Consider the following 14,899-nt stretch of genomic DNA (forward strand, 5'->3'; position numbering starts at 1 on the left):
CTCTCTCTCTCTCTCTCTCTCTCTCTCTCTCTCTCTCTGACAAGTAATATAGACATTTGAAGCTACAGAAATGTCATGTTAATTGTGCCACCTATTAAATAATTCCAGGTGTTTGCACACATTTCAGGTGAGTCTCGTGGTTTTGGTGTGTTAGATCTATACTGGCATGCATATATGTCAAAACTCTCAATGAAATACAAAATGTTCCGGTGTACCTACCCTAACTGATATTTTCTTTAGCCTATTAATACAAAACAAATGGTAAGTAGGTAGAGGCAAAGTTGTAGAAGTAATACAAAAGTAGAGAAGTGACTATGAAATGAGAAATATTGAATGTTGACTTCAAAATGTCTGTATACTTTTCAGTTTGGAACAAAATATTTCTGAAGAATGATTTTCTCCTGCATTAAGTTCATCTTTATCTTCCTAAACACTCTATTCTGGGTAAGTCATACATTCCCCTCTTACATGCACAATGTCCTCAAATATACACCATTACCTGTCCTGATCACTCCAGGGGCACTTTCATAGAACACATTTGGGCAGGTGCTCTGGTATTTAGACCGCTGACTCATATGTGCCTGACTGACTCCAATTGCTCTAGAGTGCACCTTTAAAAAGGTTTAAAGGTTGTATTGAGAAAACGACAGTTATTTGACTAACCTGTGATTATATGGCATGTGTTTATGTCCCACCTACACTGAAGTGGAGTCTTTCACCCACATGTCCCAGGGCCTGTCTCACACCTCCATCCTCCTCATAGTGGTGGGCATCATCGTCTCCCTGCTGGTCTTCCTGGGTAGCATTGGGGCGTGGTCCGACAGCCGTCTGCTCCTTGGATTGGTGGGAAGTACAGCACAGTGTGAGATATGGTAACTTGGGGCTTCATGTTTTGGAGAACAGTTAATATGCCAAGTTCCATCTTCACATACTGAATCTGTCACGGTTTCGGCCGAGGCTGCTCCTTCTCCTTGTTCGGGCAGGCTTCGGCGGTCGTCGTCCCCGGAGTACTAGCTGCCACCGTTCGTTGTTTCTGTGTGTGTTTGGTTTGGTCTGATTTGTTACACCTGTTGCTCATTTCGTCTTGATTATGTGTCCTTTAAGTTCTCGTTGTTTCTGTCTTGTGGTTGTGTGTAGTTGTTCCATGTCAGCAGGTGTTGCCAGTCAGTTTGTGCTCTATGTTATTAGAGAGTCCGCACGTTGTGCGTTTGTTGTACTTTTACGCTGAGTGCATTTATTTTTTCCTTGTTCAACCGGCTCGGTTTGTAGCTGTTATTTCTGTGGACTTCATTAAAGTGTTTTTGGACTTGCATCTGCATCCTGCAATTGATTCCACACCACACCTACGCCCATCCTTGACAGAACTACACACCATTCATGGAATCAGCAGGAGCAGCAGCGACCGAGTCATGGGAGGAGCGCGTCCGCGGACAGGATGACAGGATAGCCCAGATCACCAACGCATTACAAGGAGTAATGAATACCCTGCATCGCCTGGAGACCAGTTGGGCACCCACGCCTCCTCCCACAGTACCACCAGCACCGGTCAGTCCCTTAGTCCACGCTCCGGAACCCAGTGGGATTCGGCTCTCGCTCCCGAGGGCGTATGACAGTACCGCTGCCGGGTGTCAAGGTTTCCTCCTACAAGTAGAACTCAACCTCGCCACCGTACACCCGGTGCCCTCGGGACACGAGAGCGTTTCCGCCCTCATCTCCTGTCTCACCGGCAAGGCGTTGGAGTGGGCCAACGCCGAATGGAGGAGAATAGACCCCGCGACGATCACCTATGCGGAGTTCTCCCGTTGCTTCAGGGCTGTATTCGACCATCCACCTGAGGGGAAGGCGGCGGGAGAACGTCTATTCTACCTCCGACAGGGGAAGAGGAGCGCACAGGATTTTGCACAGGAGTTCCGGACTCTAGCGGCAGACGCAGGGTGGAATGAGCGGGCCCTCATAGACCACTTCCGCTGCAGCCTACGGGAGGACGTCCGTCGTGAGTTGGCCTGCAGGGACACCACCCTCACGTTTGACCAGTTAGTTGACATGGCCATTCGCCTCGACACCCTGTTGGCCACACGCGGATGTCCTGAGTGGGGGTCGTCCATTCCACCCTCCAGCACCTCCGAGCCTAGTCCTATGGAGCTCGGGGGTGCTGGCGCTAGAGAGGAGAGGAGAAGGAGCCCCAGGGGAACCAACCCCTGTACCTACTGTGGCCATGGAGGACACACTGCGGCCAGGTGCTGGGGGGGGTCTCCTAGGGGGAGAGACGGCAGGCCACGCTCTGGGGAGTCCTTCCAGGTGAGTAGGCGCCCCACTTACCCAGAGCTCTCTGTTGATCACCTAACCATACCTGTTTGCTTCCCACAGGTTGCACCTCATTCCCAGCATAAGGCGCTAGTAGATTCAGGCGCAGCTGGGAATTTTATAGATCGGCGATTTTGTGCTGAGTTAGGGATTCCCCTCCTTCCAGTCAGTAGTCCCTTCCCAGTACATGCTTTAGATAGCCGTCCGTTGGGATCGGGGTTGATTAGGAAGGTCACAGCTCTACTTGGGATGGGGACGCAGGAGGGTCATGAGGAGACTATTCAGCTATATCTTATAGACTCTCCTGCGTATCCGGTGGTGCTGGGGCTTCCCTGGTTGATTACTCATAATCCCTCTATTTCGTGGCAACAGAGGGCTCTCAAGGAGTGGTCTGTCCAGTGTGTAGGGCGATGTCTGGGCGTTTCCGTAGGGGCGACCTCGGTGGAAAGTCCAAACCAACTGCCGGCATTGCACATTCCCCCCGAGTATGATGATTTAGCAATTGTGTTTAGTAAAGCGAAGGCGACGCAATTGCCACCACATAGACAGGGGGATTGTGCGATAGACCTCCAGGTAGGAGCTGCGCTTCCGCGGAGCCATGTGTATCCTCTGTCTCAAGAGAAGAGAGCTATGGAGACTTACATAGCCGAGTCTCTGAGACAGGGATACATACGACCCTCCACTTCCCCTGCGTCCTCGAGTTTCTTTTTTGTGAAGAAAAAGGATGGAGGTTTGCGCCCGTGTATTGATTACCGCAGTCTCAATCAGATTACTGTGAAATACAGTTATCCACTCCCACTGATTGCGACTATGACGGAGTCTTTACACAGGGCGCGTTTCTTCACAAAATTGGATCTCAGGAGCGCATACAACTTGGTGCGTATTAGGGAGGGAGACGAATGGAAGACAGCATTTAGTACCACCTCGGGTCATTACGAGTATCTCGTCATGCCATACGGGTTAATGAATGCTCCTTCAGTCTTCCAATCCTTCGTTGATGAGATCTTCCGGGATATGCAGGGGCAGGGAGTGGTCGTGTACATTGACGACATTCTAGTGTATTCTTCTACCCGAGCCGAGCATGTAGCCCTGGTGCGCCGAGTATTGAGGAGATTGTTGGAGCATGATCTGTATGTCAAGGCAGAGAAATGTCTGTTTTTCCAGGAGTCTGTCTCCTTTTTGGGTTATCAGTTGTCTGCGTCAGGGGTTAAGATGAAGGTTGACCGTGTGTCGGCCGTGCGTAATTGGCAAACTCCAACTACTGTTAAAGAGGTGCAGCGGTTCTTGGGTTTTGCGAATTACTACAGGAGGTTTATCCGGGGTTTTGGACAGGTGGCAGCTCCCATAACGTCTCTACTAAAGGGAGGTCCGGTGCGCTTGCAGTGGTCTGCTGAGGCGGATAGGGCTTTTGGGAGACTGAAGGACCTGTTTACCTCGGCGCCGGTGTTGGCGCATCCGGATCCCGCACTCCCATTCCAGGTCGAGGTAGACGCGTCTGAAGCCGGTATAGGGGCCGTGCTCTCGCAACGATCTGGCACGCCCCTGAAACTCCGCCCCTGTGCTTTTTACTCTAAAAAGCTCAGTCCGGCGGAGGGAAATTATGACGTGGGGGACAGGGAGCTGCTAGCCGTGGTCCAGGCCCTAAAGGTGTGGAGGCATTGGCTAGAGGGGGCTCAACACCCTTTCCTCATTTTGACAGACCACCGAAACCTGGAGTACATCCGGGCAGCTAGGAGACTGAACCCTCGCCAGGCTAGGTGGAATATGTTGCTGGCCCGGTTCGTTTTTAAGATCACGTACATCCCTGGGTCCCAGAATGGTAAGGCAGATGCTCTGTCCCGGCGGTATGACACGGAGGAGAGGTACGTTGAGCCCACGTCCATACTCCCGCCGTCTTGCCTGGTGGCACCGGTGGTGTGGGAGGTCGATTCCGAAATCGAGCGGGCGTTGCGTACCGATCCTAGCCCTCCAGTGTCCTGTGGGTCGGACGTACGTGCCGTTCGAGGTTCGGGATCGACTTATATATTGGGCTCACACGTCACCCTCCTCTGGACATCCAGGGATTGGCCGGACGGTGCACTGCCTTAGCACTAAGTACTGGTGGCCAACGTTAGCCAGGGATGTGAGGGTTTATGTTTCCTCCTGTTCGGTATGTGCCCAGTGTAAGGCACCCAGACATTTGCCCAGGGGTAAGTTACAACCCCTGCCCGTTCCACAACGACCCTGGTCTCACCTCTCGGTGGATTTCGTTACTGATCTTCCCCTCTCCCAGGGAAATACCACCATCCTGGTCGTTGTGGATCGGTTCTCGAAGGCCTGTCGTCTCCTTCCCATGCCGGGTCTTCCCACTGCCCTACAGACCGCTGAGGCACTATTCACTCACGTCTTCCGGCATTACGGGGTACCCGAGGATATAGTGTCTGATCGAGGCCCCCAGTTTACCTCTCGAGTCTGGAGAGCGTTCATGGAGCGCTTGGGGGTCTCGGTGAGCCTTACCTCGGGGTACCACCCGGAGAGCAATGGGCAGGTTGAACGAGTAAACCAGGATGTGGGTAGGTTTCTGAGGTCGTATTGCCAGGGCCGGCCGGAGGAGTGGGTGCGGCGCTCGGAGGAGACGTGGAACGCTGCTCACGTACATCTGCAGCGGGCCATCCGTCGACACAAGGCGAGCGCCAATCTCCACCGCAGTGAGGGACCGGTGTACGCACCGGGAGATCGAGTCTGGCTCTCGACCAGAAACCTGCCCCTCCGCCTGCCCTGCCGGAAGCTGGGTCGGCGGTTTGTGGGGCCTTTTAAAGTCCTGAGGAGGTTGAACGAGGTGTGTTACAGATTACAACTTCCTATTGAGTATAAGAATATTAACCCCTCGTTCCATGTGTCTCTCCTCAGGCCGGTGGTAGCTGGTCCACTCCAGGAGTGTGAGATAGCAGAGACTCCTCCGCCCCCGCTGGACATCGAGGGGGCTCCGGCGTACACAGTTCGGTCCATCCTGGATTCGAGACGCCGGATGGGTGGTCTCCAATATCTTGTGGAGTGGGAGGGGTACGGTCCGGAGGAGCGGTGCTGGGTGCCGAGGAGAGATATCTTAGACCCGTCTCTTCTGACTGAGTTCCATCGTGGTCATCCCACGCGCCCTGCTCCGCGTCCTCCTGGTCGTCCCCGAGGCCGGGGTCGGCGCACGGCTGGTGCCGCGCGTCAAGGGGGGGGGGGGGGGTACTGTCACGGTTTCGGCCGAGGCTGCTCCTTCTCCTTGTTCGGGCAGGCTTCGGCGGTCGTCGTCCCCGGAGTACTAGCTGCCACCGTTCGTTGTTTCTGTGTGTGTTTTGTTTGGTCTGATTTGTTACACCTGTTGCTCATTTCGTCTTGATTATGTGTCCTTTAAGTTCTCGTTGTTTCTGTCTTGTGGTTGTGTGTAGTTGTTCCATGTCAGCAGGTGTTGCCAGTCAGTTTGTGCTCTATGTTATTAGAGAGTCCGCACGTTGTGCGTTTGTTGTACTTTTACGCTGAGTGCGTTTATTTTTTCCTTGTTCAACCGGCTCGGTTTGTAGCCGTTATTTCTGTGGACTTCATTAAAGTGTTTTTGGACTTGCATCTGCATCCTGCAATTGATTCCACACCACACCTACGCCCATCCTTGACAGAATCATAACCTGTCCTAGCTCTGCCACGTTTGCATTATGCTTTTGGAGAGTAACATCTTAATTGTTGGTACTCTGTAGTTCACAGGCTTCCGGATGCTGATCCTCAGCCTGCAGATAGTGTCTGGGATTCTTTTCTATGTCTTCAGAAACAAGGTGAACATGACTCTGTTCGGCTGTCTCAACCTACTGCAGTCTTGGATGATCACTGTATGTTTTCCAGGGAATTCACCTAGTATTGCTTGATTGACAAGGGTGAAAATGCTTTGTGTGTCATTTGCACCCTCTGCAGGTGGAGAGAAGGATCACACTGAAAGCCAAAGAGGTGATCATGAAGCACAGCCCCAGGGATAAGGTTGCCATCGATGACCTACAGGATGCTGTAAGTAGGGTGCTATTCACTCCTTACCAGGGGAATGGTGTCTGTGAGATACACTATCAAAGTTTGTTTATGTGCGTATGTGTGTTTCAGTTCCATTGTTGTGGTGCAGGGAACTACACTGACTGGCTCCTGCAGAGCTCTCATGGGAATATTAGTGTTTTGCCACACTCCTGTTGCCATGTGGATTCTGTGGCCTGTGTGAAAGTCGTCACCACAGACAACATCTACCAGAGGGTCAGTATTAACCAGCACAGGGAAGGGCGAGGGGGTTACCAAGGCCATAGATCAGGTTAACAAAAAAGTGATCGTGATTTCCTACATGGGAATTGCTGTGACAATGATGAGACATTTTAAGGGCCCTAAAGAGTAATGAGGCTTTATCTAAAATGCCCTGAGTCTTTTCACTAAAACCCATAATAACAAGGTTTTAGTCATGCTTAGCTCAGATCCTGGAGGTCTGCAATTCAGCAGGTAAGACAAGCAGTGACTTGGGAGGATAAAGTTAAACACGGTCAATATACTCCTGATGTTTATCAGCTGGTTCTCTGACTGCAGACACTGTGGCCCCTGGAGGACAGACATAGTTCATTAACAGCTCATTTAGTCACTGGAAGAGAGGTTTCACAACACTTTGTGCTAGAGTGTGTGTGTGTGTGTGTGTGTGTGTGTGTGTGTGTCGTCCCTCCAGGGCTGTGTGCAGGTGATCAAAGAGTACCTGAAGAGGAACCTGGTGTGGCTGGGTGCCGCCTGCATTGTACTGGGGCTCATAGAGCTACAACAACAGCTTAGTGGGTAAGAGCGTTGTGCCAGTAACCGAAAGGTCGCTGGTTCTAATCCCCGAGCCAACTAGGTGAAAAATCTGTCGATGTGCCCTTAAGCAAGGAGCAATTGCTCTGGATAAGAGTGTCTGCTAGATGACAAAAAAACAAACATATAAGGTGTCCTACTGAGGTCACATGTTGCATCATTGTACTTACTGTGTTATTATCATTTTTATCATCAGTTAGTGGGATGCATCATGGGAATGAAGCTCTTTCGGGACGTCAAGAAGAGAGAGGTGTATGAGAATTTCAGTTAAGGAGGGAGGGAACGATCCAGACCGATGCTAAAACCATTTACCCATGACAATGCCCATACTATTGTAAATAGGGGGAGAATGCTGTGACTTGTGACCATGTTTCATCATAATGCAGTTTAGATCCTGTGCAGCCTATTGTTTTTCCCAATATTGAATTGTTATCAGTGATTGGTTGTTTTGTTGTTGTTTTCATTCTGGAATGTTCAGCATTTTTATGGTGGTGGAGGCGAGGATGAAGGAATAACACTGCAGCTTGAATTCACACATTGTTGAGTTGATTTGTTTTTGTTGTCGTTTTGATTGTCTGCATTCCGTGTCTGCCATGTTTTACCAGGCCATTTGGCCCAGGAGGTGAGGCAGTCACCTGCCACACACACAGTCAGTCTCCCATGTTGTTTAGGCTGTGAGGCTGTTGTTCCTGGGTGGTTCACTAGGAACATTTGCTCCCCACACCTCCAAGGGGTGGTGGTGATAATTAGAGTTTATTCAGACAGCTGGGATCAGCTAAGGCTATAGCTCCACCACCACCATCGCTCTCCATCCAAGCACATCCCCCCCCCCATCTGAACAGCAGCCTTAATAACAAACTCACATTTTATGCCGGGTGTTTACAAGCACTCTTACTGCACCCCACCCTGCCTGTCAGTGGATCCAAGTGTAACACATCAGCCAGATGCTGGCCCCTGACCTCTCCCATGGCGGCAGGCTGGGCTGAAGGCTGGCCTCCCTGGCCTGCAGTGAAACAGGCCCACTGGGCCTCTGGCTGGCTTCGATGGAGACAGGAGACTGCTGTCTGTCTGCTGTGGGGCCTGCCTCCTGCTCTACCTGGCCCTGCAATGTCAGTAACTAGGTCAGTAGTAGTACTCAGCATCCCCAGGAAATTGGATGTGCTCCCAGTAAGTCTTCTGTTATTGAGGATTGTGCTGTCAAACACATTCAGCCAACACCCAGGCCAGCGACCCCAATTTGTAGGATTTCAGGACCCTTATTAGTAATTAGACATATTGACCCAGCAGAAGAAAAACTATGATCAGCACTAGCACACATTTGTATCTGTACTTAAACCATGACAAGAGTGGCTGCCCTGTGTCACCCAGGATAACAGGACATGTAGAAGTGAGCTAACCCAGTGTGACTGACTGGGCATGGGAGAACAGCAGGGGGTGTTGCTCACTAGAGGTAGAATAACTCTTATGTAAAGTCATACATCTCCCCTCCCCCTCTCCTCATAATGTTTAATACTGTAATGTGGGCCAAGGGGGCATGGAGTAATTTAGGATATTTGCTGCTCTTTTTTTGTGTTTTAGAGGAAATGTTCAAACCAGCAGCACTGGCAGGCAGCACACACCACTAAATCCAGGCCTTCGGGGCCTCTATTCACTGTCTGTATGTAGCCTGCAGTCGCTTCAGGAATGTGTTCTCTCTCTCTCTCTCGTTCTCTCTCTGTCTGATAAGATCACACGGCATCTCTCCTTTCACCTTTATTTTTCTCTTTTTACTTTCATTTTCTCATTCAGCCTCTTATCTGAAGGATGGTAAAGGAGGACATAGAACTGATAAGACCTCATTCAGCATTAGGATTGGCCTGCTTTAGGTGTCCCTGTGGTCAGCGGTACAGCTGAGATCTATCTGAGCGGTCCGCTTGGCAGACGGGTTGGCGTGCAGAAGGGCCTGTTTTATATTTCATTATTATTAGTTACGCTGCATGTTGACCATGAACATCTGGTAGGAGAGCCTGTCTGTCTGTCCCCAAGGCCTTCCAACATACAGATCAACATGTGCAGCAGGACAGACGGAACCACCCCAAAAAAGAGGGAGGAAAAACCTCAGGATTGATGGAAGGAAATTAGAAAATGCGGTCTTATGCCCTTACCATAACCACACAATGCTAAGATTTGTTCAATCAATTTCTATTGATAGTGTGGGCTAAAGTTTTCAATGAGAGTCAATGTTTTTTCTTCTTCTGATATGACTCGTTCAGAGGGCTAATAGTAGCAAACGTAATAATGTCACAGAACGATTTTATGAGTGGTGTGAGACTGGGCATGACTGTTAGGGTGTTTTTTACTTGTCTGAAAACTGTAGAAAGTGACTGTGCTACTGTTAGTAACTCTTATGCTGAGTGTTTTTGGAATGAGAATATGTAGACTGGATGTGTATATTAGTGGGTGTTGTGTGTCTGCTAGAATATGGGTTATTTATGAGTGTGTGCATATGATATGGGTGTGTGTATTTAACTCTCACCTCCTTGACGAGGCCACTCCACCATTTCTTTCTCTCTCTCTCTTTGGGCAGGGCCCAGATGGAAGTGATTACGCTGCACAGGGAGGGAGAAATTACAGAGAACCTACAGAGCTCCAGCCCTTCTCCTTTATCCACTTACTCACTCATTCACTCACTTACACATACAGGCACGCACACACTCATGCAATCACATGCACAGAAACACATGCATGAGCACTGCCACCAGTCTACCACCTTGCTTCTGGCGGTACATTTCCACTCCTGGCTGTGTCAGGACAATGCGCCAGTGTGCTCCCCTCCCTCTCCTGCCTCACCTCTCGTGGGCCAAGTGAGCAAGCGGTGAGGGCCAAGGTTGTAAATTCCTCTGAAAGAGCAGTTAAGAAGGCTCCCATTAAAACAGGGATTGGCGCTCGCCAGAAAGGAGCCGGAGAAATTAGTGATCACCTGGAGCCTGAAGGGTTCCAGAGCCTGCAGAATCACAGAGGAGAGGAACCGTAGAAATAGAAGGGATAGAACATGTATTTTTATTTCAGATGTATACAACTTAGAACTAACTGTGTTGTGATTAGATGACATGAGCGTTGTAATTGTGACATTTAACTACAATGTCAAATTTCAATGTTTTCTAATTTAATTATTTGGATATATTCAAAAAAAAATAAACAAATCTTCTCTTTGCTCCATTTCATATGTTTTGGAACCTTAAGCCTAAACCTACACTCTAACTAATGCCTAAATCTTAACATCAGTCGTGGAGGTCTATTCTAGCCCGTGAACCCCGCCCTCTCTCAGTTTCAGGTCTGCAGGTCAGTGGAGTTGCCATAGCAGCTCTCTGTGCTATACCACACAGCTACTATAGAGACAAGGGCTGATTCAGAAGGCCAGGCAGTGAGCTCTAACCAGTGACCCCAGCTACGTCAGACAGGGGGCTTCCTGTGAACTGAGGTGGGACAGTAAGTGCTTTCACCCCAATCCTTCAACCCAATTGACCACTGGTGTTTGTGTTTGTCTTTGCAAGGGCTCTGTGCCACGGGAGTCAGGACAACAATCTGAGCTGGAAAACAAGTCAAACAGAACTGGCTGGGTCGTATACAGGTTGGATTAGAGTTGTATACGACTGTTTCATGTACTGCCAGGAGCAAAACAGTTAAATGTTGAGAGTTGCTGGAGTTTCATATTATAGGAGATAATTCACAGTCAGTGGCACTAGCACAATAGAAGATGATGAAATTGTTTTATTTTTTATTTTTTATTTCACCTTTATTTAACCAGGTAAACCAGTTGAGAACAAGTTCTCATTTACAACTGCGACCTGGCCAAGATAAAGCAAAGCAGTGCGATAAAAACAACAACACAGAGTTACATATGGGGTAAAACAAAACAAAGTCAAAAAAAAAAATACAACAGAAATACATATATATACAGTGTGTGCAAATTTAGCAAGTTATGGAGGTAAGGCAATAAAATAGGCTATAGTGCAAAATAATTACAATTAGTATTAACACTGGAATGATAGATGTGCAAGAGATGATGTGCAAATAGAGATACTGGGGTACAAATGAGCAAAATAAATAACAATATAGGGATGAGGTAGTTGGGCGGGCTAATTTCAGATGGGCTGTGTACAGGTGCAGTGATCGGTAAGGTGCTCTGACAACTGATGCTTAAAGTTAGTGAGGGAGATAAGTGTCTCCAGCTTCAGAGATTTTTGCAATTTGTTCCAGTCATTGGCAGCAGAGAACTGCAAGGAATTGCGGCCAAAGGAGGTGTTGGCTTTGGGGATGACCAGTGAGATATACCCGCTGGAGCGCAGACTACGGGTGGGTGTTGCTATGGTGACCAATGAGCTAAGATAAGGCGGGGATTTGCCTAGCAGTGATTTATAGATGGCCTGGAGCCAGTGGGTTTGGCGACGAATATGTAGTGAGGACCAGCCAACAAGAGCGTACAGGTCACAGTGGTGGGTATTATATGGGGCTTGACTAGAAGAATTATCCCTATTGCTCTGTTTGTATTCTCATCACCTGATTGTTAACCTATACTCGTGCCATGGCCCCAGGAGTTTAGCTAAGAGTGGCATGGTTGTGTAAAGAGTGTGGTGTCTGGCTGTGTATCAACCCCCCTCTCTCCTCCAAATCAAGCCCATTATTATCCCAGGCGAACTCCAGGCTCCCAAAATATCTGTAACGCAGCTGTCAGCACCACTCTGTGCAGCAGATGGAGAAGCTCCGGGGCGCTCCCTCTCTCTACCCTCTCTCTACCACACACACCCAGACTCCCCCTCTCTCTACCCTCTCTCTACCACACACACCCAGACTCCCACTCTCTACCCTCTCTCTACCCTCTCTCTACCACACACACCCAGACTCCCTCTCTCTACCCTCTCTCTACCCTCTCTCTACCACACACACCCAGACTCCCTCTCTCTACCCTCTCTCTATCCTCTCTCTACCACACACACCCAGACTCTCTCTCTCTCTCTCTCTCTCTCTCTCTCTCTCTCTCTCTCTCTCTCTCTCTCTCTCTCTCTCTCAATTCAATTTCAATTTCAATTTAAGGGCTTTATTGGCATGGGAAACATATGTTAACATTGCTAAAGCAAGTGAAGTAGGTAGTAAACAAAAGTGATATAAACAATAAATATTAACAGTAAACATTACACTCAGAAGTTCCAAAAGAATAAAGACATTTCCAATGTCATATTATGTATATATACAGTGTTGTAACAATGTGCAAATAGTTAAAGTACAAATGGGGAAATAAATAAACATAAATATGGGTTGTATTTACAATGTTGTTTGTTCTTCACTGGTTGCACTTTTCTTGTGGCAACAGGTCACAAATATTGCTGCTGTGATGGCACACTGTGGTATTTCACCCAGCAGATAAGGGAGTTTATCAAAATTGGGTTTGTTTTCAAATTCTTCATGGATCTCTCTCTCTCTACCACACACACCCAGACTCCCCCCCCCCCCTCTCTCTCTTTACCACACACACCCAGACTCCCTCTCTCTCTCTCTCGACCGTCTCTCTACCACACCCAGACGCACAGAGGAAGAGTTGGCCCCTTTAAAGTACTCTGTATTTATTAACTCTCTCTCTGTTTGTGTATGTGTGCCTAGCCTGGGCCCCACCCGTCTATCTCACTGAAGCAACCTCTGAATGGCCTTTGTGGGTCATAAAACCCTAGACAAATGGTGTGTGTGGGGCATGAGAGTGAGCCAAGGAGGGGGTGGAGGAAGTGAGTCTGGCTGTAACAGAGGCTCTGCCACCACAGTTGTTGTCCGCTTCTGTTCCGTTCCCTTCCCTACTGCTGTAGTTAAGTTACAAATCCTCTGAGCCCCAGAACAGACCATGGACTATCTTGACTGAGTGGCCAGTCGGTAAGATCATCCAAAGTCGGGGAGTTGAGAGTAGGCTTTCCAAATATCCATTCCCCTCACTTTCTGTGTGTCTTTCCCCCTGATAGTGTCCAGCCAAGGAATCTGTGATCTTTTCTACTGCTGCCTAATAAATCTAGAACTATGTTCACAAAGACTCTCACAGCATACTGATAAAACCAGGACAGGACATTCAAAACACTCATTATGTTGAACTGTATTTCATGGCAATTTGCAATGGGTCTGCCCAAAGAGAAGCACCGTGACCGAACAGGATATCACTATATTGAAGCGGAGGGCCTCTGTAACATAGAAACTGAAAATGCACATTTTTACCTACTTTCTCCTGCCAACTCTCTGATTCCCCCTCCCCCAAATCTATATTGCGGCCTCAGGAAGCAATCCATGCAGGGGATAGGAGGAGAGGGAACATATTGGACTTCCTGTTTTGATTTCAAGGGGAAAACGAGATCCAGAGATATGGAGGGAGCGCTGGAAAATCTAAACTGCCCTCATTTAGCAGGGCTAATGTCTGACTATGACTAATTGAGCATAAGCACTCAGAGCATGATACTCCTCTTTGAGATCAGAGCAAGACTTGATTAGTAACAGACCCAAGTCTAGGTATTTTTTGTACCTTTTCTGCATCTTTTTTCCTGTGTAACTTTCACAGAGAGCTACTTTTTTCACTCCCATTATTTGTCAATTTTTTCAGACAAACAACATGATCCATCTTTGTTAACAGCCTCTGAGGGCTTCTTTCAATCAGGGTGATATGAGATCACATTATTAACATTTTCTGGAAGAGCATTCTTTCTTTCTGCCCAATCCTCTGCTTGTCCCTTCTTGCCCCTGAGGAGAGAATATGGCAGCATGGCAGATTTCACTCTCAGACCAACAAAGAAAGAGAGCTAATCCACAGCATAGACAAGCTTAGCTGAGACCACCTAGAAGAGACTTGGTCAATAGCGCGCAAAAAACAGACAATATCAGGTCTACATAGATTGCAACTTTTTTGTGTCGGTAATAAATGCAGCTTGATAGCTGTGTCTCTATCTAGTAAATGTGAGACCCGTGTACAGGGTGATAGTCATCATACCTCTACATATAGTACAAAAGGACAAATGTGCAATAGCCATCAGGTATAAACCATGTAAAGGTCTGCAGTCTCCCTGCTGGGTCACGCTATCAGACATCAGGTTTCCTGAACCGAGCTTTGCCGGCGAAACTCAAACATTCTGAAAAGTGAATCTGGGCATCTGTTTCTGTTTAGTTTTCAGGTTCCCGAAAATATTTGTTTTTCTTCTACAGATTCACAATATGGCAACAGCATCTTTCCCTATCCTGATACTCCTTTTATACCCTTATTTTTTACCTTGGGAGGAAGAAGAAAAGCACCCCTATTAAACTGAATTTTCCAAAATACCTTCCAAACCCCCTCCCCGCCCACCCCTTGTAACAATCTTAGACTCTACCTGCCACCACCCCTCCCCGCCCACCTCCCCCCTTCTCTTTTCTCTCTCCTCATTCGTCTCTCTCTGCTTCAGCGAAAAGCCAAACAAGCCAGCCATTAAGTTGAGTTAAGCGCAGGAAGCGGGCCTTCAGGCCAGGCAGCCCTGTTTACAAGGAGCTAGTCGGGTTTCAGCGGCCCTTTGAAGTGAGGTAGCTCACAGGAGACTGTCACTGGGCCAAGGCCCGACGCTGCTCCACTGACTCACTGCATTCCCCCTATTCATCTGAGTGAAGAGGGGAAGAGAAGGGGGGGCAGGGAGGAAAAAGGCAGGGGGAACTAGGGCTGAGGCACAAAGAGGTGTGGAGGAACAGAGCAGAAGTGGGACAGGTAGATTTATGTATTTTTTCCCCAACAAGGCAT

At 48.5% G+C, this 14,899-nt stretch overlaps 1 protein-coding gene across 1 annotated transcript; it reads left to right on the top strand.

Moving 5' to 3' along the window:
* Positions 1-723: 723 nt before the first annotated feature.
* LOC311139038 (CD151 antigen-like) lies at positions 724-7,120 on the top strand (the record flags this gene model as incomplete). Its single annotated transcript, XM_084173884.1, has 5 exons — positions 724-843; positions 6,024-6,152; positions 6,235-6,324; positions 6,415-6,558; positions 7,013-7,120. 5 exons carry the CDS (start codon positions 724-726, stop codon positions 7,118-7,120), a joined length of 591 nt encoding a protein of 196 aa, XP_084030010.1.
* Positions 7,121-14,899: the final 7,779 nt, after the last annotated feature.

The sequence above is a fragment of the Coregonus lavaretus genome (assembly GCF_964263955.1).
Source record: "Coregonus lavaretus genome assembly, chromosome: 2".
Lineage (NCBI taxonomy): Eukaryota > Metazoa > Chordata > Actinopteri > Salmoniformes > Salmonidae > Coregonus > Coregonus lavaretus.